A 23,731-nucleotide genomic window follows, 5' to 3' on the forward strand; every position below is an offset into this window, starting at 1 on the left:
GGCAAACCCAGTGCTGGTTGCTGCTACCACACAATTGAACCTAAGGATGATATATAAATTATAAACACAATTCATTTAATATTTCTTTCTAAATTTCATTGTGCCTGTCATCGCTCATTGTGTTGACATTAAAAAATGTTGACATATCATCTGTCAACATTGTGAACATATCATATAACAACCCCTCTGGGAGAACATTAAAATGATCTTCAAAATCCATATACACGAGGACAAAAGTAGTGGCACACAACGTTCCTTATATTGTGATGGCTCCCAGTGATTTGTTCCACCCTTGGTAAATTCAGCCCTTTTTATTGACCAGTTTGACGTAATCTGCACCAAAAATTACACTTGATTTGACTTGACGTTACTGTTATTTGAACCATCTCCCTTTAACAAAACTGTACACTTACATTTTTATTCTATGTTACCAGGGTATTGGTATAATAGAAAGGCACAAATCATTAAAATATTAAGAGTACATTTATTGTGCTTATACTTGTATGGTTTACTAAAGCAGTGGTTCTCAAACTGTGTTCCGTGGCACCCTGGGGTGCCTCAGGACACATACAGGGGTGCCCTGGATTAGTGGTCCAGGAACCAAATAAAATTATTGATAGTCAATGTAATTGGCAAAATCAGTGCTGGTGGCTGTCAATCATAACATATGTGGACGAACAGAGAGGGTAATTCAGACCTGATCGCTAGGGTGCATTTTTTGCAGCCCTGCGATCAGATAGTCACCGCCTACAGGGGGGAGGGGTAAAGCCTTTGCTAGTGTGCGTTTGCTTATTTAGCAGAGCTGCACAAACATCAGTTTGTGCAGTCTCTGCGCAGCCCAGGACTTACTCAACCGCTGCGATGGATTCCTGGTGATAGGGCCCGGAGCTGACGTCAGACACCCTCCCTGAAAACGCTTGGGTGAGCCTGCGTTTTTCCGGACACTCCTGCAAAAACGGTCATTTGAAACCCACAAACACCCACTTTCTGTCAATCACCTTTCGATCGCCCCGTGTGATCAGTTTTTTTACACCATCCCGTCGCTAGGCACCGATGCCCGGTGCTGTTGTGCACCGTGCCGGCGCATTGCAGTGCATATGCATGCGCAGTTCAGAGCTGATTGCCCGCTGTGCGAAAACGCACAGCAGTGATCAGGTCTGAATTACCCCCAGAAGCCAATCTTGTCCCTCACTACACAATTAAACCTAAGGATGACATATAAACACAATTTACTTAATTTAGTATTTTTTTCTAAAATTCTCAATAAGAAACTTTTGGCTTAGGGGTGCTATGAAAAAAATTCTGATACTCTAGGGCTCCGGGATTCAAACAAGTTTGAGAACCACTGTACTAAAGAGAAGAGCCATCTTCAGTTCAGACAGATTCAGTGCTGAAGATACAGGTCTAAGCAATTTGTCATATAAAACTTTTGGAAGTGTTCCATGGTAGAACTCACTGAAGATAACAAGATCAATTCACATGAAAACCTCCAACATTTAATGTAGTTTTCCATATTTCTCATTGACCTATAGGGGAACATGAAAGGTGGTTGTACTGCTGAACATATCTCATCACCATTTATATTGTCCATGTGTTGCAGCTTGGACAATTATAACTCAAGAGATACTGTACTCTGTTCACCAGATTTGTATCATGGATTTCTGGTGATTTAAGGGCTCATCGTGTGCCCTGAGCCTACCTGCAAACCAATCCACAAGAACTGCCTCAACAGCAATCCAGTAACTACAGTACAACGGCCTTTGGGCTGAGCTGAAAAATAGGGCACTGGACCCAAAGACAAAAAATTTGCTTGGTATGGTGATGCAGGTCAACATATGTTCCTACATGGAAAGGTATGATATGTGTAGGATCCTGTTCATATGAAGATGCTCAAAAGATGGGGTCATATGTACATTCCTGAGCTGAAAATGAATACAATAGCCTCCAACGAACTTGGGTTGACCACCTGAAAATCTGCGTTTCGAAGTGGCCTAAAGATCTCCTGCAGTTTACACTACAGTCATTTCTATCTGTCAAGGTTTTGGGCACATTACCAATATAAATTAGTCACAATGAAAGTGAAACTAGCACTCTGCTAGCTACAGGTTTTCACAGCCTCAGTGAAATCCGGCCAGAGCTTCAGCAGCTCATCTGGTGTAAAGCGGTGAACTGTAATGAGCTTTGCAAACTGGCATCTGCTGTACTCAATCTTTTCCCCTAAAAACCAGTTTCCTGCTGGCTTGCTGATTTGAATCCCTATTTTTTCCAAACAAATTCCCACAAAAACATCTTCGAAAGGGAATATGTTTAAGGACTCTGCTTGCATGTAAATCTTTTCCGCAAGGTCCCCAGATAAGACGTAACCTGTGCCAGAGCAGTAGGGTGGGTAAATATTTTTGGAGTAAGCCTCGAATGACACATACCACTTGCTGCCTTTGTCTCTGAACGGTGGACCTCCAATTACAACCAGCCCTGTAAAATAATTCACTCTGGGAGGAGTTTTTGGCTGCAAGACTTTCTCCACAAGAAACCAAGGGTTGAAGAACATGTCCGTGTCAATTTTCATAACGTAACTGACACCAGGACATAAGCGGCTGGTCCACTCCATACCCATCAAAGTCTTGAGAGTGAGATTGTTGTAGGAGTCTATAAAGTCTTGCTGTATGATATCATGAAACATGGAGCTCTCCTGTATCACCTTCTCTTGAATTCCATTTTCATTGCTAGTTGGCCTCCCCAGCAGAAAAAGTCTTGTGATATGGACACCCTCCATCAAAGTCTCATTGGCCCAAGTCTTCCTCAAAACATTTCTTGTCTGGGTTTCTTCAGGTCTTGAAGGAATGAGCAGCAGTAAAAATGGTGGACCACTTGTACATTTTTTGTCCTCTTCTATGAGGTAGGGAAACATGGCTGTAGACCGCTTCCAGGGAACTGAAGTGGTATTGGGGAATGAAAAGATATCTCTGCGTGTCTTGATCGTACTGTGATATATATAGGAAAGCAGCATAACAAAGATGACAAAAATGGCACTTTTTGATCTCCTTTTCCAGTGACCGCAACATAGATGAGCAGCAGATGGATTTTTTTTTTCTGAGGGGATTCCTGCAACAAGAGTAATATATAAGACCTGTTACTGGCTGCCCAACGACCAATTCTTATGTCTTGTGGATCAATGGAGACAACAGTTTTGGGGAGACAATGTGGTATGCATGTATTTCTCAGGTCTTTCAGTAATTCTTTTTTAGGCAATATTAGATACACAGATAATCAGAGGCTGATACTGAGTTGGACTTATCCCACTTTGTGTTGAGCAAAATACGTGAAGTAACTTGACTGAAACCCATAAGAATGGCCATGCACATATGCAGCATGTATGCTTTTAACATGTAAGACCACTTGTAACTTAGGCGGAACAGGTAAGGGGCTTCTATTATAGGGGGTCATTCCGAGTTGTTCGCTCGCAAGCTGCTTTTAGCAGCTTTGCACACGCTAAACCGCCGCCTACTGGGAGTGAATCTTAGCTTATCAAAATTGCGAACGAAAGATTAGCATAATTGCGAATAGACACTTCTTAGCAGTTTCTGAGTAGCTCCAGACTTACTCGGCATCTGCGATCAGTTCAGTGCTTGTCGTTCCTGGTTTGACGTCACAAACACACCCAGCGTTCGCCCAGACACTCCTCCGTTTCTCCAGCCACTCCCACGTTTTTCCCAGAAACGGTAGCGTTTTTTCTCACACACCCATAAAACGGCTAGTTTCCGCCCAGAAACACCCACTTCCTGTCAATCACATTACGATCACCAGAACAAAGAAAAAACCTCGTAATGCCGTGAGTAAAAAACCTAACTGCATAGCAAATTTACTTGGCGCAGTCGCACTGCGGACATTGCGCATGCGCATTAGCGACTAATCGCTTCGTTGCGAGAAAAAAATAACGAGCGAACAACTCGGAATGACCCCCATAGTGCAGTACATTAAGGGCATGTTTGCGCAATTGGTAACTAATTCAGTCTTACACAGAGCTGCACCTACACCTATATAAGCCATATCAGTTGCTGGTGCAGAAATGCTTAGGAAAATACACACTGATGACAGTAGCCAAGGCTACCAAGTCACTTGTGATTGCCAATTTGCAAATTCCTCTCCTTTGCGTGTGCCTATTATACCTGTGTGCATGCTCTAGCAATTTCATTTATATAGAAGAGAAGGAAAGCTGTACCTATGTATTAGAGAGGGCTTAGGTTGTACTGAAACTAAAAAAGATTAAAACAAATGGTCAAAGACAGAAATGTTTATGTATGTGACGTAAGGCAGATGTGAACTGGGCACATATACTACTCTCGCAATGCGCAAGCCTCAGGCATTGGGAGAAAAAACCTTGTACTGTGCTCGTCCCCACACATTCTCTCTTTTTTTTTTTTAAGACTGAAGAATTAGTGAGGGAGATGTGGTAAATAACCCCATACTTACCTACTTTTTATGTCTCCTCTCCGTGAGAATCCTGGAGAGAAGATGCAGCAGGATATTTCGGGGGGCAGGGCCAGACTGTGATATCATTAGGCCCTACCCCTAAGACTGGGAAATGCCTGCGATTCGTGGGTCTCCGGTTAGGGGGCGTGGCTAAATGGTGCAAATTTTGTATTTAGCCCCTCCCCTTCACACTTTAGGGTTTTTATCCCCATCCTACACGCTTCACTAGGAAGCCGGTGGGATGCAGGATAGTCACCTACTTTTTCCGGGACTACCCCAAAAATTGGGAGGCTCCCGCAGCTTCTGGGAGAATAGGTATGTATGTAAATAACCAATGCAAGGAAATGGATAATCCAATTTGAATGCAATTTTTTCCCCCTAAGCATGTAATAGCTACTGTACATTATATGGGTGAGGTGCAATCAGGGAGATTGTTAGTCTCTCCAGGAAGTCAGAGAGATTGCAGCTATTTCAGGGTGCCAGGGTACCTGTGAGAGGAGGGACTGATAAGCTGTCTTGGACATGTTCAGAAATATTCCAGGTTTAGAAGTCAAAGACCATAATGGAACAACGCCCGAGACTTGCAGTGATGACCCCAGAGGTGGGGCTGCAGCACAGTCCAAAATTCAAATAGGGGAGCCACCAACTGTCACCCCAAACACTGCCAAACATCACCGGCAGGGACTCACTGGCAGTTGGTGTGGCTCCCCTATTTGAATTTTGGGCTGCAGCGCCACTGCCATACAGTAAGAATTAGGCAGACTGTGGGAGTCTCGGGGAGGGACCCCATGACTCGGCTTGTTGAAGGGAATGTAAACACATTTTTGATGGAGGCTCCAGTTCTCTTTGAACTTACCCATTATTCTCTCATACAGCTGCTACCAGAATAGTGAAGCTCTGAAGCTGGTCCCTTACCGTCCACTGAAGCAAGTCTGAGCGGCCATCTTGGTTCATGCAGCAGCACTGGAAAACAAAATATTTTTAGTTTTAATTTAAGGGTCACTTAAGAAATTAGGAATCATCACAGTTTACAAGCCTTTATAAAGAAGAATAGTACTAGACAGGAACACGTTGCTGATCCTTTGGTTCATGCATGCAATCTGTTCTGTTAGTGAGAAAGCAAACATTGCTTTTTAATAGAAGAGTGAAACACATACCTTGGGGTAAATTTACTAAGATTCGTAATTCTCCCGATTTGGTGGGAGAATAATCACGAATGACATCGAAAGTGTAAAACTGCAACTTTTTGAATTTGTTACGATGGATTTACTAAGCTGCCGTATTTTGCCTTTTCGGGTTTTCCGATGTCGATGTCATTCGTTTTTTTTTTCAGTTTTTTACGGCAGTGATTAGCAAAACACTGCCGACTTTTTTACAATGAATCTCGGCCGGATCTGTGTGATCCGTGCTGGGGTTCATTTTTTATTTTTATTTTAAAATTAAACACTGTAAAATCCAAAAAAAAAAAATTGCGTGGGGTCCCCTCTCCTAAGCATAACCAGCCTCGGGCTCTTTGAGCCGATCCTGGTTGCAGAAATATGGGGAAAAAATTGACAGGGGTTCCCCCATATTTAAGCAACCAGCATCGGGCTCTGCGCCTGGTCCTGGTTCCAAAAATACGGGGGGCAAAAAGAGTAGGGGTCCCCCGTATTTTTAAAACCAGCACCGGGCTCCACTAGCTGGACAGATAATGCCACAGCCGGGGGTCACTTTGATATAGTGCCCTGCGGCCGTGGCATCAAAAATCCAACTAGTCACCCCTGGCCGGGGTACCCTGGGGGAGTGGGGACCCCTTCAATCAAGGGGTCCCCCCCCCCCCAGCCACCCAAGGGCCAGGGGTGAAGCCCGAGGCTGTCCCCCCCCATCCAATGGGCTGCGGATGGGGAGGCTGATAGCCTTTTGTGATAATGAAAAGATATTGTTTTTAGTAGCAGTACTACAAGGCCCAGCAAGCCTCCCCCGCATGCTGGTACTTGGAGAACCACAAGTACCAGCATGCGACGGAAAAACGGGCCCGCTGGTACCTGTAGTACTACTACTAAAAAAATACCCAAAAAAAGACAAGACACACACACCGTGAAAGTAAAGATTTATTACATACATGCACACAAACATACATACATACTTACCTTATGTTCACACGCAGGTCGGTCCTCTTCTCCAGTAGAATCCAAGGGGTACCTGTTGAATAAATTCTACTCACCAGATCGCGGGTCCCAGGGTCCTCGGGGCATCCATTTGTAATCCACGTACTTGCATAAAATAAGAAAACGGAAAGCCGAGCCACGAACTGAAAGGGGCCCCATGTTTTCACATGGGACTCCTTTCCCCGAATGCCAGAAACCCACTCTGACTGATGTCTAAGTGGGTTTCTTCAGCCAATCAGGGAGTGCTACGTTGTAGCACTCTCCTGATCGGCTGTGTGCTCCTGTACTGAGTGACAGGCGGCACACGGCAGTGTTACAATGTAGCGCCTATGCGCTCCATTGTAACCAATGGTGGGAACTTTCTGCCCTGCGGTTGACCTAAAGTGACGTCACCGCTGAGCAGAAAGTTCCCGTTTTCTTATTTTATGCAAGTACGTGGATTACAAATGGATGCCCCGAGGACCCTGGGACCCGCGATCTGGTGAGTAGAATTTATTCAACAGGTACCCCTTGGATTCTACTGGAGAAGAGGACCGACCTGCGTTTGAACATAAGGTAAGTATGTATGTATGTTTGTGTGCATGTATGTAATAAATCTTTACTTTCACGGTGTGTGTGTCTTGTCTTTTTTTGGGTATTTTTTTAGTAGTAGTACTACAGGTACCAGCGGGCCCGTTTTTCCGTCGCATGCTGGTACTTGTGGTTTTCCAAGTACCAGCATGCGGGGGAGGCTTGCTGGGCCTTGTAGTACTGCTACTAAAAACAATATCTTTTCATTATCACAAAAGGCTATCAGCCTCCCCATCCGCAGCCCATTGGATGGGGGGGGACAGCCTCGGGCTTCACCCCTGGCCCTTGGGTGGCTGGGGGGGGGGACCCCTTGATTGAAGGGGTCCCCACTCCCCCAGGGTACCCCGGCCAGGGGTGACTAGTTGGATTTTTGATGCCACGGCCGCAGGGCACTATATCAAAGTGACCCCCGGCTGTGACATTATCTGTCCAGCTAGTGGAGCCCGGTGCTGGTTTTAAAAATACGGGGGACCCCTACTCTTTTTGTCCCCCGTATTTTTGGAACCAGGACCAGGCGCAGAGCCCGATGCTGGTTGCTTAAATATGGGGGAACCCCTGTCAATTTTTTCCCCATATTTCTGCAACCAGGATCGGCTCAAAGAGCCCGAGGCTGGTTATGCTTAGGAGGGGGGACCCCAAGCAATTTTTTTTAATAAAATATCAACTTTCCCACCCCTTCCCACTGATATACATGCACGGATCTCATGGATCCCTGCATGCCTATCCAATCACGGAAAAAAAAAAGCAGGTCTGGTTTTTTTAGCACTTTTTTACGAGTTGTAATTTTTCACGGCAGTGTTTGTTTTTTTTTTGCTTTGCACTTCTTAGTAAATTACCGAGATTCATACTTAAACAGCCGCGTTTTGACCGATGGTGTATTCATTCGTAATTTTTTTCTTGGACTTGCAAAAAATTACGAATGCCCTCATCACTGCCGTGATTATTGCTTAGTAAATTACCGAGATGACACTTTGATGAAAAAATGGCATCTCGGTCAAAATCGGGAGCTTAGTAAATTTACCCCCTTGTGTGACTAGCGAGTGTCAGAGTACAGTGACAGAAATGCAGAAACAGCGATGTTATAGCAGGCGGCTCAATATCCTCTGTCCTGTAGCTTAAACCAGTGGCTCCCAAACTTTTTGAATGACGGCACCCTGGAGTATTAGAATATTTTTCACGGCACCCCTAGGCCAGATGTTTCTTATTGAGAAATTTAGAAATAAATGTAAAATTAAGTAAATTGTGTATCCTTAGGTTCCCTTGTGTGGTGAGGGACAAGATTTGCTTCTGTTTGTCCACATAGATATTTTATGATTGGCAGCCACCAGCCACGGCACACAGTTTGAGAACCACTGGCTTAAACTATGTCCTATACGTCCAACAGGATTCAGTATGATATCCCAGCAGTCGGGATTCCGGTGGTCAGAATACCGGCGGCGAGCGCAGCATGTCCCCTCGTGGGCTCGCTGCGCTCACCACGCTTTGGGCCAGGTGATGACCTTTAGTTGCCACAGGGTTATATTCCAGCCCAGATGGTGGCATGGACTGCCACCCTAGTGGGGATTCCAGGTGTGTCGGGATTCCGGCGTCGGTCTCCTAACAGACGGGATCCCGAAAGCAGACAAATTGAATGCCTCCCCTCCAACAGTGCACTATGCGTCAGCAATGTTTGCACACATTTTGGGGGAAATGTATCAAAGCTTGGACAGAGAGAAAGTACTAACCAATCAGCTTCTGTCATTTTTCAGACACAGCCTGTGTGTAACCTGGCAGTTAGAAGCTGATTGATTTGTACTTTTTTCTGTCTCCAAACTTTGAAATATCTCCCCCGTGTATATGTGCATATTGATCGGAATGGAAGTGTGCGTTACCAGTCTATAGAGCTGAAAATAACATTTTCACATCATTGCCACCTGAGACAGATGTTATTTTCTGCAAGACTAATAAGACGGGTGTAAAGCTTCTTATCGGCTTTCTGCATGTGGCTGTGGGAATGAGACAGCTGCCAGAAACAAACACATTAGTCAGGATATATTATGCTATCTCCGTTATTTGGACCATGACATAATAAGCCTGTGTACAAGCACACCCAGACACAGTGCACAACCCCCCCCCCCTCCCCCCAAAAAACTGTTTACTCATCACTGTCAAAAAAGTTACCCATTGTCCCTAGACTCCTACATCAAAGAATAATCTAGCAGTAGCGATAGCACCACATTATGCATCACTCTGACTGTATTCAGTTCTAAGTAATAAGCTGCCCAGTATCATCAGAGGCAGATTTAGACCTCATGGGGCCCTAGGCAAGATAAAAGTTTGGGACTCTCCTCCTTCAACAATCCAGCACTATATGCTCATTCCTAGTTGCGAATCACAAAAGTACCTTTGTGCATATGTAGTGCGATCGCAGCATGTGCACAGTCCAGCAATAATCGCTCAGTTATATGAACATCTGCATTGCGTACAAATCTGAATCAGGCCCCAGGTCTTGTGAAAGTAGATTTGAAACCTGTGTCACATTTAAAGTAAACCAACTGCCCACATACAGTGGATGGAACCATATCGCCAAACATTTCTCATCGGGGGAGATGTACTAAGCCTGAAAAGTGATAAATATCACTGTGATAAAGCACCAGCCAATCGGCTCCTAACTGCCATGTCACAGGCTGTGTTTGAAAAATGACAGTTAGGAGCCGATTGGCTGGTGCTTTATCACAGTGATATTTATCACTTTTCAAGCTTAGTACATCTGCCTATGAGAGAACATCACTTAGCAACATTGGGGGTCATTCAGACCTGATCGCTAGGCTGCGTTTTCGCACAGCGGGCGATCAGGCAAAAACTGCACATGCGTATGCACCGCAATGCGCAGTCGCATCGCACGGGTACAAAGTGGATCGCTGCTCAGCGATGGGTTTGTGCGACGGATCCGTTTGCACGGGCGATCACAAGGAGATTGACAGGAAGAAGGCGTTTGTGGGTGTCAACTGACCGTTTTCTGGGAGTGGTTGGAAAAATGCAGGCGTGTCCATGCGTTAGCAGGGAGGGTTCCTGACGTCAATTCCGGTCCCCGACAGGATGATGTGATCGCAGCGGCTGAGTAAGTCCTGGACTGCGCAGAGACTGCACAAAATCTGTTTGTACAGCTCTGCTACACATGCGCAGGTCAAATACACTCCCCCTGTAGGCGGCAACTATCTGATCGCAGCAGTGCAAAAATTGCTTGCTAGCGATCAGGTCTGAATTAGGCCCATTGTCATTAGTCCCTAATAAATTGCATTCTCAGGATTATTGGTTCAGGACCTAGCATTTCTTGGACTGGACAGAACCTAGGTGTATAGATGAGTGTGTAAAGGAGACTGCAATTCCACCTTCCACAGCAGTTGAAAACTGGATGCATGTCATCCCTATCCTAATCCTAACTCATAACTAGCCCCAGGCCTCACCCTGACTATAACCCCAATTCCCTAACCCCAAACTCAACCCACTAAAACACTACAAAACCCTAATACCCTAAACCAAACCCCCAAACTATACCTAATACCCTAACCCAAACCTCTAAATTAACCATAATACCCTAACCCTACATTTTTTCCTCTTGGTACTATAAAGGCGGGTGGTCCTCTCCCCGTTACTCCATACATAAACCACACAAGCCTTATCTGAAAGAGTGCTAGGGATTAGAAGGTCACTGCGAGGTGGCATCTGCAGTGGGGGCCGTATTGTGGACACAAACAGCTGGTGGTGTGGTGGGTTAGGGTACATGCACAGTAATGTGTGTGACTGTGCCCTGCTTTGTGCCTATGACATATAATGATGGTGATGAGTTATCACCACAGACTATGGTGGGCTTATCTCTCCCGGGCTCTGTGGCACAGGGCTTTCATTTGCATTTTCACACTGCAAGCATAGCCAGATTAAGGGGGGGATGCAGGGCATACTGTACCCCGGTCCCTCCTCTGTCAGGGGGCCCCCGGTCAGAGCACACTGACATCAGTAGCTTTCCCTCTAATGCAGCAGCGAACCAGACATCCAGAATGCGAGCAGGGCAGTATGAAGTGCAGGCAGAGACACAATAGTTTTCTTGAACTATTGACAGAGCTTCCCAACCAGAGGAGACATAGTGTGGTGGAGAGAACTGTAAGTGACACAGGGTGGGCTCCTGTGTCATTTACAGCTCTCTCCACACCTGGGTGTCTGAGTCCTGTGTAACTTGTTATCTAATGAGGGTCTCGAGAGAAACACACACAGAGTTCTCCTGAGTCCTGTCCCAGTGTGTCAGTAGTACAGAGGCTGGTGCTATTTTTGCAAGTGACAAGATAAATTATAGATTTTATTTTTCTATGTGTGTTTTAAGTTTAAGTTGTCTTTATTCCACTACAAGAACATTTTATAAAATAGTTGTCTTTCAATTAGGTGGAGCTATAAACAGTTTCCAGGCATTATTAAACCATTAGTTAAAATCTAATATACACCATTGGGCTAAATTTAATAAACACAATCCATACATCCCAACATGACCCATTCCAGGTGGGACAAAATGTTCTCTACCTGGACTTCCTTCTTAAGTTATGATTGTAATACCTGTGTTAAAACACCTTTCTTATCAATTAAATACTGTAGTTCAACATAGGTGACTACAATCATATATTAAGAAGGAAGTCCATGTAAAGAGCATTTGTCCCTCCTGGAATGAGTGATATTGGGAGGTATGCACAATCTTATATACAGCCCCCGCCCGCTCCAATGGGGCCCCCCTGTCTAAAGTGCCACGGGCACCCCCAAGGCTTAATCTGGCCCTGACTGCAAGCACTGGGTGCCTGACTAATGTATCAGTGACATTACTGGGGTGCCAGGGTAATTTCATATGCTAGACACTGACTACCCAACAACCCTGCAATTGATAGATGTCAGTAGAAGCATACGGGAGAACAGCCTCCCACATTTTTTTTTCAAGTACACTTTAGGAGTTATTGTTTTATGGTAGGTGGGAAGTGGACAGGACTGCATTACATTACACTTATATTACAAGTAATTAACATGCACAAGTGCAGGCAACAGGACTCCTGGGGTATAGCCGTGTACGTATACGATGTCATGACATCATGTGGCAGTTGCGCAGTGCTATTCTGAGAACGTTTTGGACAGGCTGAATTTCTTTTTGGGGCCTGTTCAAGGGCCTCTTGGGACCCACGGGGCCTTAGGCGGGCTCCTAGTTTCCTTGTGGGGAATCCGGGCCTGAGTATCATGTATAACATAGTGGATAACGGGACCAGTTCTAAAACACTGGGGCCTGTTTTAACAGAAACTTTGCCCAAGTTTCTTGCTGGTTTAGCCCATTCCCTCATCCCTGGCACAGTCACACAACATTTAAAATTCAGTCAGTCCTGACGGAGACTGCAGCCTGTACCTTAGATCTCTATATAGTCAATAGGTTGACAATAAAAATATATAAATCATAAGGATATTAAAGATCACAGTATTTCCATGACCATAGGAAAGGGGTTGTAATAATTAGTAATGGACGCTAGCTCAAGTCACACAAGCCATCAACCCTGGATCCTCATTCCTTCTTCACCTCACCTTTTGGGGGCTTATTATATAAAGCATTTTCACTGTTATTTTGCCAAAACCAAAGTTTTCACCATATTTTCTTTTAAATGAAAGGGGCCAATTCCAGCAGCAGAGAAAAAGCCACTTATCCCCTGTGATATCAGGGCTTTTCACTGCTTCATTTCATTCATAACCAGAACTTTGTGGGACCCATACCAAAATATCAAAGAGGCCCCTGTCCAAGAAGTTCTTGAGACACCTCTCCGCAGCACTCAATTGTATGCCCCATAATAGTGCCCTTAGTTCATTTTCTGAACCATAGTAGAGCCTTAGTTAATATTATGCCCCATAGTAGTGCCCTAGTTTATTTTATGAACCATCATAATTCCCTAATTTACATGATGTCATATTATACCTCACAGTATTCACATTATAGATGCATCATTGTGTGAAGACTGATAAAATGGAGAGTGATAAACTACCAGTCAGCCTTCTCCTGTCATTTTTCAAACACGGCCTGTGACATGGCAGTTGGGACCTGATTGACTGTTACTTTTACTTTCTCCACTTTATCACTCTCCAAGCGATGATGCATCTAGCCTTATATTATGCCACATTAGAGTGCAATCCATTTCATATTGTGCTATAGAACAGTGCCCCGGTTCTTATTACTGTATGTAACATTATAGTGCCCTCCACATTACTATGAGCTGATCAGATTATGCCGCATTATAGTGCCCCCTTACCATTATAACATCCACCACACACTCCTGTCACTGAAAATTTAATGTCACAGGCTGGGCAATGGATCAGACCCAATTGCTTAGCAGGCAAATCTTGGAATTTGGTATGCAACTTTATATCCTGGGTCCAGGTTCCCCAAAGCCTCTGGGCCCTATAGCAATGCCACCCCTTGTACCAACTATAGTTACACCCATGGTTCTACTCCAAATTGCTGCAATGCTGAAGGGGAAAGCTAATCAGAGGGGAATGGAAACTCTTCCCCATTGATCTATTCTCTTCCATGTACTGCGGCCAATCAGAAGCATTGATAAGCCTACTTCTAGACATACAGGAGACCCCACAAACCCCCACTTGCTATTCCTATGCCCAATCTGCCCTTGAATATATAATTATACAAACCTTATTCACTGGCGGTGAATATACTAGTGAAAAGAGAATGGGACACGACATGATGATATACATCTTTGTTGGCAAGCACAGACCAGCTGCAGCCAGGGGCAAATGCACGACAAAGTCTACAAACATCCATTACAGTGTGGAAAATCCAGGGGGTCTGCATCTCCAAGTGGCACAGATATTTCAATGTAGCAAAGATCAACAGATTCCAAGAAATGCACAGGGTCGGGCAAATGTAAATAAAAAGTCACATTGCTTGAATGCACATGACAATTATTTAAAACAAGTAGAGTGGTCTATCTCCCGGGACGATGCTGACCACAGGAATACATGAGGTCACCAGATGTCGTAGAGCTAAAAGGTTTATTGGAAGGATCTGTGTGAGGAAATGGACCTTTCGAGGTAGTTTGCCAGAGGATCAGCCTGGGAGCTTGGACTTGGCTGCAGGAGAGCTACAGATCTGGTCTCTGTAGAAGGCTGCTTACTAGTAGAAACAAGAAAATCATAACCTGAAGCTAAAATACAAAGACAAGCCAATAGGTCAGAGGGAGAAGGAGAGAAGCGCTTTCAACAAGCACAGGGTGAGCAGATAGCAAGCTGAATATAGAGGTCCGGATCCAGGCAGCAGCAAGGAAATGTTTATGTATAGCTGCACAGCAAGATTACTTGTTGCACGATAAGAATAGAAGGAGACCGAGGTGTAACGAGCCTGGGAACATCCTTAATTGGCCACATGGGTATCACAGGTGCAAACAATGAATACATTAGGACATAGGTCTGCAAACTCGGTCCTCATTACCCCACAGTGCATGTTTTGCAGGTAACCCAGCAGGTGCACAGGTGTATTAATTAGAGATGTGCACTTGAAATTTTTCGGGTTTTGTGTTTTGGTTTTGGGTTCGGTTCCGCGTCCGTGTTTTGGGTTCGACCGCGTTTTGGCAAAACCTCACCGAATTTTTTTTGTCGGATTCGGGTGTGTTTTGGATTCGGGTGTTTTTTTTAAAAAACCCTAAAAAACAGCTTAAATCATAGAATTTGGGGGTCATTTTGATCCCAAAGTATTATTAACCTCAAAAACCATAATTTCCACTCATTTTCAGTCTATTCTGAACACCTCACACCTCACAATATTATTTTTAGTCCTAAAATTTGCACCGAGGTCGCTGGATGACTAAGCTAAGCGACCCAAGTGGCCGACACAAACACCTGGCCCATCTAGGAGTGGAATGCAGTGTCAGGCAGGATGCCCCTTCCAAAAAACACTCCCCAAACAGCACATGATGCAAAGAAAAAAAGAGGCGCAATGAGGTAGCTGTGTGAGTAAGATAAGCGACCCTAGTGGCCGACACAAACACCTGGCCCATCTAGGAGTGGCACTGCAGTGTCACGCAGGATGGCCCTTCCAAAAAACACTCCCCAAACAGCACATGACGCAAAGAAAAAAAGAGGCGCAATGAGGTAGCTGTGTGAGTAAGCTAAGCGACCCTAGTGGCCGACACAAACACCTGGCCCATCTAGGAGTGGCACTGCAGTGTCACGCAGGATGGCCCTTCCAAAAAACACTCCCCAAACAGCACATGACGCAAAGAAAAAAAGAGGCGCAATGAGGTAGCTGTGTGAGTAAGCTAAGCGACCCAAGTGGCCGACACAAACACCTGGCCCATCTAGGAGTGGCACTGCAGTGTCACGCAGGATGGCCCTTCCAAAAAACACTCCCCAAACAGCACATGACGCAAAGAAAAAAAGAGGCGCAATGAGGTAGCTGTGTGAGTAAGCTAAGCGACCCTAGTGGCCGACACAAACACCTGGCCCATCTAGGAGTGGCACTGCAGTGTCACGCAGGATGGCCCTTCAAAAAAATACTCCCCAAACAGCACATGACGCAAAGAAAAATTAAAGAAAAAAGAGGTGCAAGATGGAATTGTCCTTGGGCCCTCCCACCCACCCTTATGTTGTATAAACAGGACATGCACACTTTAACCAACCCATCATTTCAGTGACAGGGTCTGCCACACGACTGTGACTGAAATGACGGGTTGGTTTGGACCCCCACCAAAAAAGAAGCAATTAATCTCTCCTTGCACAAACTGGCTCTACAGAGGCAAGATGTCCACCTCATCATCATCCTCCGATATATCACCGTGTACATCCCCCTCCTCACAGATTATCAATTCGTCCCCACTGGAATCCACCATCTCAGCTCCCTGTGTACTTTGTGGAGGCAATTGCTGCTGGTCAATGTCTCCACGGAGGAATTGATTATAATTCATTTTAATGAACATCATCTTCTCCACATTTTCTGGAAGTAACCTCGTACGCCGATTGCTGACAAGGTGAGCGGCGGCACTAAACACTCTTTCGGAGTACACACTTGTGGGAGGGCAACTTAGGTAGAATAAAGCCAGTTTGTGCAAGGGCCTCCAAATTGCCTCTTTTTCCTGCCAGTATAAGTACGGACTGTCTGACGTGCCTACTTGGATGCGGTCACTCATATAATCCTCCACCATTCTTTCAATGGGGAGAGAATCATATGCAGTGCCAGTAGACGACATGTCCGTAATCGTTGGCAGGTCCTTCAGTCCGGACCAGATGTCAGCATCAGCAGTCGCTCCAGACTGCCCTGCATCACCGCCAGCGGGTGGGCTCGGAATTCTGAGCCTTTTCCTCGCACCCCCAGTTGCGGGAGAATGTGAAGGAGGAGATGTTGACAGGTCGCGTTCCGCTTGACTTGACAATTTTCTCACCAGCAGGTCTTTGAACCCCAGCAGACTTGTGTCTGCCGGAAAGAGAGATCCAAGGTAGGTTTTAAATCTAGGATCGAGCACGGTGGCCAAAATGTAGTGCTCTGATTTCAACAGATTGACCACCCGTGAATCCTTGTTAAGCGAATTAAGGGCTCCATCCACAAGTCCCACATGCCTAGCGGAATCGCTCTGTGTTAGCTCCTCCTTCAATGTCTCCAGCTTCTTCTGCAAAAGCCTGATGAGGGGAATGACCTGACTCAGGCTGGCAGTGTCTGAACTGACTTCACGTGTGGCAAGTTCAAAGGGCAGCAGAACCTTGCACAACGTTGAAATCATTCTCCACTGCGCTTGAGACAGGTGCATTCCACCTCCTATATCGTGCTCAATTGTATAGGCTTGAATGGCCTTTTGCTGCTCCTCCAACCTCTGAAGCATATATAGGGTTGAATTCCACCTCGTTACCACTTCTTGCTTCAGATGATGGCAGGGCAGGTTCAGGCGTTTTTGGTGGTGCTCCAGTCTTCTGTACGTGGTGCCTGTACGCCGAAAGTGTACCGCAATTCTTCTGGCCACCGACAGCATCTCTTGCACGCCCCTCTCGTTTTTTAAATAATTCTGCACCACCAAATTCAAGGTATGTGCAAAACATGGGACGTGCTGGAATTTGCCCATATTTAATGCACACACAATATTGCTGGCGTTGTCCGATGCCACAAATCCACAGGAGAGTCCAATTGGGGTAAGCCATTCCGCGATGATCTTCCTCAGTTGCCGTAAGAGGTTTTCAGCTGTGTGCATATTCTGGAAACCGGTGATACAAAGCGTAGCCTGCCTAGGAAAGAGTTGGCGTTTGCGAGATGCTGCTACTGGTGCCGCCGCTGCTGTTCTTGCGGCGGGAGTCCATACATCTACCCAGTGGGCTGTCACAGTCATATAGTCCTGACCCTGCCCTGCTCCACTTGTCCACATGTCCGTGGTTAAGTGGACATTGGGTACAGCTGCATTTTTTAGGACACTGGTGACTCTTTTTCTGAGGTCTGTGTACATTTTCTGTATCGCCTGCCTAGAGAAATGGAACCTAGATGGTATTTGGTACCGGGGACACAGTACCTCCAACAAGTCTCTAGTTGCCTCTGCAGTAATGATGGATACCGGAACCACGTTTCTCACCACCCAGGATGCCAAGGCCTCAGTTATCCGCTTTGCAGCAGGATGACTGCTGTGATATTTCATCTTCCTCGCAAAGGACTGTTGGACAGTCAATTGCTTGGTGGAAGTAGTAAAAGTGGTCTTATGACTTCCCCTCTGGGATGACCATCGACTCCCAGCAGCAACAACAGCAGCGCCAGCAGCAGTAGGCGTTACACGCAAGGATGCCTCGGAGGAATCCCAGGCAGGAAAAGACTCGTCAGAATTCCCAGTGACATGGCCTGCAGGACTATTGGCATTCCTGGGGAAGGAGGAAATTGACACTGAGGGAGTTGGTGGGGTGGTTTGCGTGAGCTTGGTTACAAGAGGAAGGTATTTACTGGTCAGTGGACTGCTTCCGCTGTCGCCCAAAGTTTTTGAACTTGTCACTGACTTATTATGAATGCGCTGCAGGTGACGTATAAGGGAGGATGTTCCGAGGTGGTTAACGTCCTTACCTCTACTTATTACAGCTTGACAAAGGCAACACACGGCTTGACAAATGTTGTCCGCATTTCTGTTGAAATACTTCCACACCGAAGAGCTGATTTTTTTGGTATTTTCACCAGGCATGTCAATGGCCCTATTCCTCCCACGGACAACAGGTGTCTCCCCGGGTGCCTGACTTAAACAAACCACCTCACCATCAGAATCCTCCTTGTCAATTTCCTCCCCAGCGCCAGCAACACCCATATCCTCCTCATCCTGGTGTACTTCAACACTGACATCTTCAATCTGACTATCAGGAACTGGACTGCGGGTGCTCCTTCCAGCACTTGCAGGGGGCGTGCAAATGGTGGAAGGCGCATGCTCTTCACGTCCAGTGTTGGGAAGGTCAGGCATCGCAACCGACACAATTGGACTCTCCTTGTGGATTTGGGATTTCGAAGAACGCACAGTTCTTTGCTGTGCTTTTGCCAGCTTGAGTCTTTTCATTTTTCTAGCGAGAGGCTGAGTGCTTCCATCCTCATGTGAAGCTGAACCACTAGCCATGAACATAGGCCAGGGCCTCAGCCGTTCCTTGCCACTCTGTGTGGTAAATGGCATATTGGCAAGTTTACGCTTCTCCTCCGACAATTTTATTTTAGATTTTTGAGTCCTTTTTTTACTGATATTTTGTGTTTTGGATTTTACATGCTCTGTACTATGACATTGGGCATCGGCCTTGGCAGACGACGTTGCTGGCATTTCATCGTCTCGGCCATGACTAGTGGCAGCAGCTTCAGCACGAGGTGGAAGTCGATCTTGATCTTTCCCTATTTTTGGAACCTCAACATTTTTGTTCTCCATATTTTAATAGGCACAACTAAAAGGCACCTCAGGTAAACAATGGAGATGGATGGATACTAGTATACTTATGGATGGACGAGCGACTGCCGACACAGAGGTAGCTACAGCCGTGGACTACCGTACTGTGTCTGCTGCTAATATAGACTGGATGATAATGAGATAAAAATAAAATATATATATATATCACACTAGTATTGCAGCCGGACAGGTATATATATTATGTAATGACGGACCTGCTGGACACTGTCAGCACTGCAGACTCCTAAAGTAAGCTACTAGTATCAAGAAGATAGAAAAAAAAACCACGGGTAGGTGGTATACAATTATGGATGGACCAGCGACTGCCGACACAGAGGTAGCTACAGCCGTGGACTACCGTACTGTGTCTGCTGCTAATATAGACTGGATGATAATGAGATAAAATTAAAATATATATATATATCACACTAGTACTGCAGCCGGACAGGTATATATATTATGTAATGACGGACCTGCTGGACACTGTCTGTCAGCACTGCAGACTCCTAAAGTAAGCTACTAGTATCAAGAAGATAGAAAAAAAAACCACGGGTAGGTGGTATACAATTATGGATGGACCAGCGACTGCCGACACAGAGGTAGCTACAGCCGTGGACTACCGTACTGTGTCTGCTGCTAATATAGACTGGATGATAATGAGATAAAAATAAAATATATATATATATCACACTAGTACTGCAGCCGGACAGGTATATATATTATGTAATGACGGACCTGCTGGACACTGTCTGTCAGCACTGCAGACTCCTAAAGTAAGCTACTAGTATCAAGAAGATAGAAAAAAAACCCACGGGTAGGTGGTATACAATTATGGATGGACCAGCGACTGCCGACACAGAGGTAGCTACAGCCGTGGACTACTGTACTGTGTCTGCTGCTAATATAGACTGGATGATAATGAGATAAAATTAAAATATATATATATATCACACTAGTACTGCAGCCGGACAGGTATATATATTATGTAATGACGGACCTGCTGGACACTGTCTGCAGAATGCGTTTATAAAAACACCACACGACGAGTGTTTAACTTTTTCAGGCAGACAATCACAATATACTGGTGGTCAGCAGACAATCACAATATACTGGTGGTCAGTGGTCACTGGTCAGTCACACTGGCAGTGGCACTCTGGCAGCAAAAGTGTGCACTGTACTTAAAATATGTACTCCTGCTATAACTGCTCCCCAGTCTCCCCCACAATTAAGCTGTGTGAGCAGTGAGCACTCAGCACAGTCAGATAATGATATACAGTATTACATATGATGCAGCACACTGGGCTGAGCACAGATATGGTATGTGACTGTGTCACACTGTGTATCGTTTTTTTTTCAGGCAGAGAACGGATTAATTAAACTGGTGGTGGTCACTGGTCACACTATCAGCAAGTAGTACTCCGTCCTAAGCAGACAATCACAATATACTGGTGGTCAGTGTGGTCACTGGTCAGTCACACTGGCAGTGTGGCACTCTGGCAGCAAAAGTGTGCACTGTACTTAAAATATATTATTTATGTACTCCTGCTCTAACTGCTCCCCAGTCTCCCCCACAATTAAGCTGTGTGAGCAGTGAGCACTCAGCACAGTCAGATATACAGTATTACATATGATGATGCAGCACACTGAGGCTGAGCACAGATATGGTATGTGACTGTGTCACACTGTGTATCGTTTTTTTTCAGGCAGAGAACGGATTAATTAAACTGGTGGTCAATGGTCACACTATCAGCAAGTAGTAGTACTCCAGTCCTAATATGCTCCCCAAAATTAGTAAATACTAAATAGTGTCTCTAACTCTCTACTCTCTTCTCTATAAACGGAGAGGACACCAGCCACGTCCTCTCCCTATCAATCTCAATGCACGTGTGAAAATGGCGGCGACGCGCGGCTCCTTATATAGAATCCGAGTCTCGCGATAGAATTCGAGCCTCTCGAGAATCCGACAGCGGGATGATGACGTTCGGGCGCGCTCGGGTTAGCCGAGCAAGGCGGGAAGGTTCGAACCTGCCTCGGACCCGTGTAAAAAGGCTGAAGTTCGGGGGGGTTCGGTTTCCGAGAAACCGAACCCGCTCATCACTAGTATTAATTACTCACAGACACATTTTAAAAGGTCCACAGGTGGAGTTAATTATTTCACTTGCGATTCTGTAAGGAGACCTGCAAAACATGCACTGTGTGGGGTCCTGAGGACCGAGTTTGCAGACCTATGCATTAGGATTAGGATTACACAAAGGACTCCAATGCATGGAAACTGTAGTGATTCACAGAACAAGCGGGTGATCTGCAAGACCACCATCTACAGACCAAACAGAGGGAGACAGGAGAGGCCACATCCTAGTATAACAAGGACAGAGATTAGCAATCACAATATGCAGGTCTGGATCCGTTAGCGACTGCAATAGCAGTTACTATTAGATGCATGTCAGCAGCTGACTGAACTAGAAGAAATAAATAATACCTTCCTATAATGCAGATGCCGGGTGTAACTATAGTGGTTGAGGTTGCTATGGGGCCCAGAGGCTGAGACAGGGACGGATTGTGACCTCTTTTCTACCCTGTCATCAGTGTGTGCACGTGTGACGCAAAAGGAGCGTGCGGACACTGCAAATTGGGGCATGCCGCAAGTTAGGGGGCATGGATTTGCGGCACGCTCCCATATTTGCTTTAGAAACGTGGCACTAAGGGCGGTGGCAGCGGGGGACAAGCCAGAGAGCTGGAAACTGCGCTGCGAGCGGCCTTCCCGGCTCTCTGTTGACCGGTCCGGCCCACCAGCCCATCGCCCCTTCTGGCATTTGCCAGACGTGCCACATGAGCAGTCTAGCCCTGGGCTTAGAGGTAGGCTTAATATATTATCCCTTTAAGCCAGGACATTCATGAATTACACAGGTTGCTGTCGGATGTCACGTGATGTCTGCAGCCCAGAGCCCAGCAGAGAGAGCACCGAGACAGTCACAGAGGAGGAGCAAGAGATGATGATGATGATGATTATAGACCCTGCGCTTGGTGGCTCCTCTACTACAGCAACTGCAGAATGGGTACAAATGTAACGGGGGACAATGGAGGAAGTGCCCCCTTCTGGTTTGGAACCCGGTGGCAGCAGACTCCGTTGTCTCCGGCAGTTCTGCCCCTGGACAGACACATAGATAGATAGACAGACAGACAGACAGACAGACACAAAGGGGATCATTCTGAGTTGATCAGGTGAAAAAACTGCATTTCTGCGCATGCGTAAGCACCGCAATGCGCACGCGCGGCGTACGGGTACAAAGTCCTTTGTGGTTGTGCTCAGGTTCCAGCAAAGTTTTTCTGCACACTAGCGGCCGTTAGAAGATTGACAGGAAGGGGGCGTTTCTGGGTGTCAACTGACCGTTTTCAGGGAGTGTTTGCAAAAACGCAGGAGTGTCCAAAAAAACGCAGGCGTGGCTGGGCGGGTGTATGACGTCAAATCCACGAATAGGCTGAAGTGATCGCAAGCGCTGAGTAGGTTCAGAGCTACTCTGAAACTGCACAAACTGGTTTTGCAGAGCTCGACTGCACATGCGTTCGCACTTCTGCTAAGCTACAATACACTCCCCAGTGGGCGGCGGCATAGCGTTTGCATGGCTGCTAAAAACTGCTAGCGAGCGATCAACTCGGAATGACCCCATAGTTAGATAGATAGATAATAGGCCGAGACATAGATAATAGGCAGACAGACAGATAATAGACAGACAGACAGACAGACAGACAGATAGATAGATAGATAGATAGATAATAGATAGACACATAGATAGATAGATAGATAGATAATAGACAGACAGATAGATAGATAAATGATAGATAGAAAGATAGATAGATAGATAGATAGATAGATAGATAGATAGATAGATAGATAGATAGATAGATAGAAAGAAAGACAATCACACATAAAATGAAAACTCACTTAGTTCCTCTGTAGATAGATAGATAGATAGATAGATAGATAGACAATCACACATAAAATGAAAACTCACTTAGTTCCTCTGTAGATAGATAGATAGATAGATAGACAATCACACATAAAATGAAAACTCACTTAGTTCCTCTGTACTGGACCCGGGCAGTCTCTCTGTTGAGTCCTGGCAGGTGATGAGATGGCTCAGTCCATGGAGATAGGGGCATCTAGTGGCTCCTGCTAGTACTGCAGTCAGCTCCTGGAGTGAGTCTCGCCCTTACAGCTCCCCCTGCGAGGGTCACTGTGCTGCCACAGGAGGGAGGAGATGCGTGGCTTGAGTGACCAGTAGAAGAGCCGGTATCCAGGCTGTCGGCTGTTTGTACAGTGATAGGCTCAGCGGCAGCCGGCTGCGCACAGCACAGGGATGCAGAGCAGGGAGAGCGCCACTCCTGCCTGGTGCCTACCTGCTTTGCATCCCTTTGATAAGCGGGTTTCGACGGCTCTGGTCCTATATAAGGTATTGCAGTAATTTGTTTTTCCTACATATGTGAAATGTATCTGTAGTTGAATATATGCTCATATTGCTTATTATACTAATGTATAACTTGTGACTGATTGCTAGTGCGGCTGCTGAATTGCACAAAGTAAACAAGCAGCTATCTTTTACAAAGAAGCAG

At 45.8% G+C, this 23,731-nt stretch overlaps 1 protein-coding gene across 2 annotated transcripts in view; it reads right to left on the minus strand.

Moving 5' to 3' along the window:
- Positions 1–464: 464 nt before the first annotated feature.
- Positions 465–23,731, minus strand: part of LOC134936380 (beta-1,3-galactosyltransferase 2-like) — a 101,449-nt gene continuing 78,182 nt past the window's right edge. Inside the window, exons 1-3 of one of the 2 annotated variants that reach the window (XM_063931407.1) lie at positions 13,884–14,563; positions 5,327–5,433; positions 465–3,102 (exon numbers count right to left, since the gene is read on the minus strand). In XM_063931407.1, coding sequence (XP_063787477.1) covers positions 2,096–3,102; positions 5,327–5,330 — 1,011 coding nt within the window. In that variant the 5' untranslated portion in view covers positions 5,331–5,433; positions 13,884–14,563 and the 3' untranslated portion in view covers positions 465–2,095. Of the gene's footprint in view, positions 3,103–5,326; positions 5,434–13,883; positions 14,564–23,731 lie in introns of those variants that run through there. The other variant, XM_063931409.1, reaches the window with a different exon arrangement.

Source organism: Pseudophryne corroboree, chromosome 6 (genome assembly GCF_028390025.1).
Source record: "Pseudophryne corroboree isolate aPseCor3 chromosome 6, aPseCor3.hap2, whole genome shotgun sequence".
NCBI lineage: Eukaryota > Metazoa > Chordata > Amphibia > Anura > Myobatrachidae > Pseudophryne > Pseudophryne corroboree.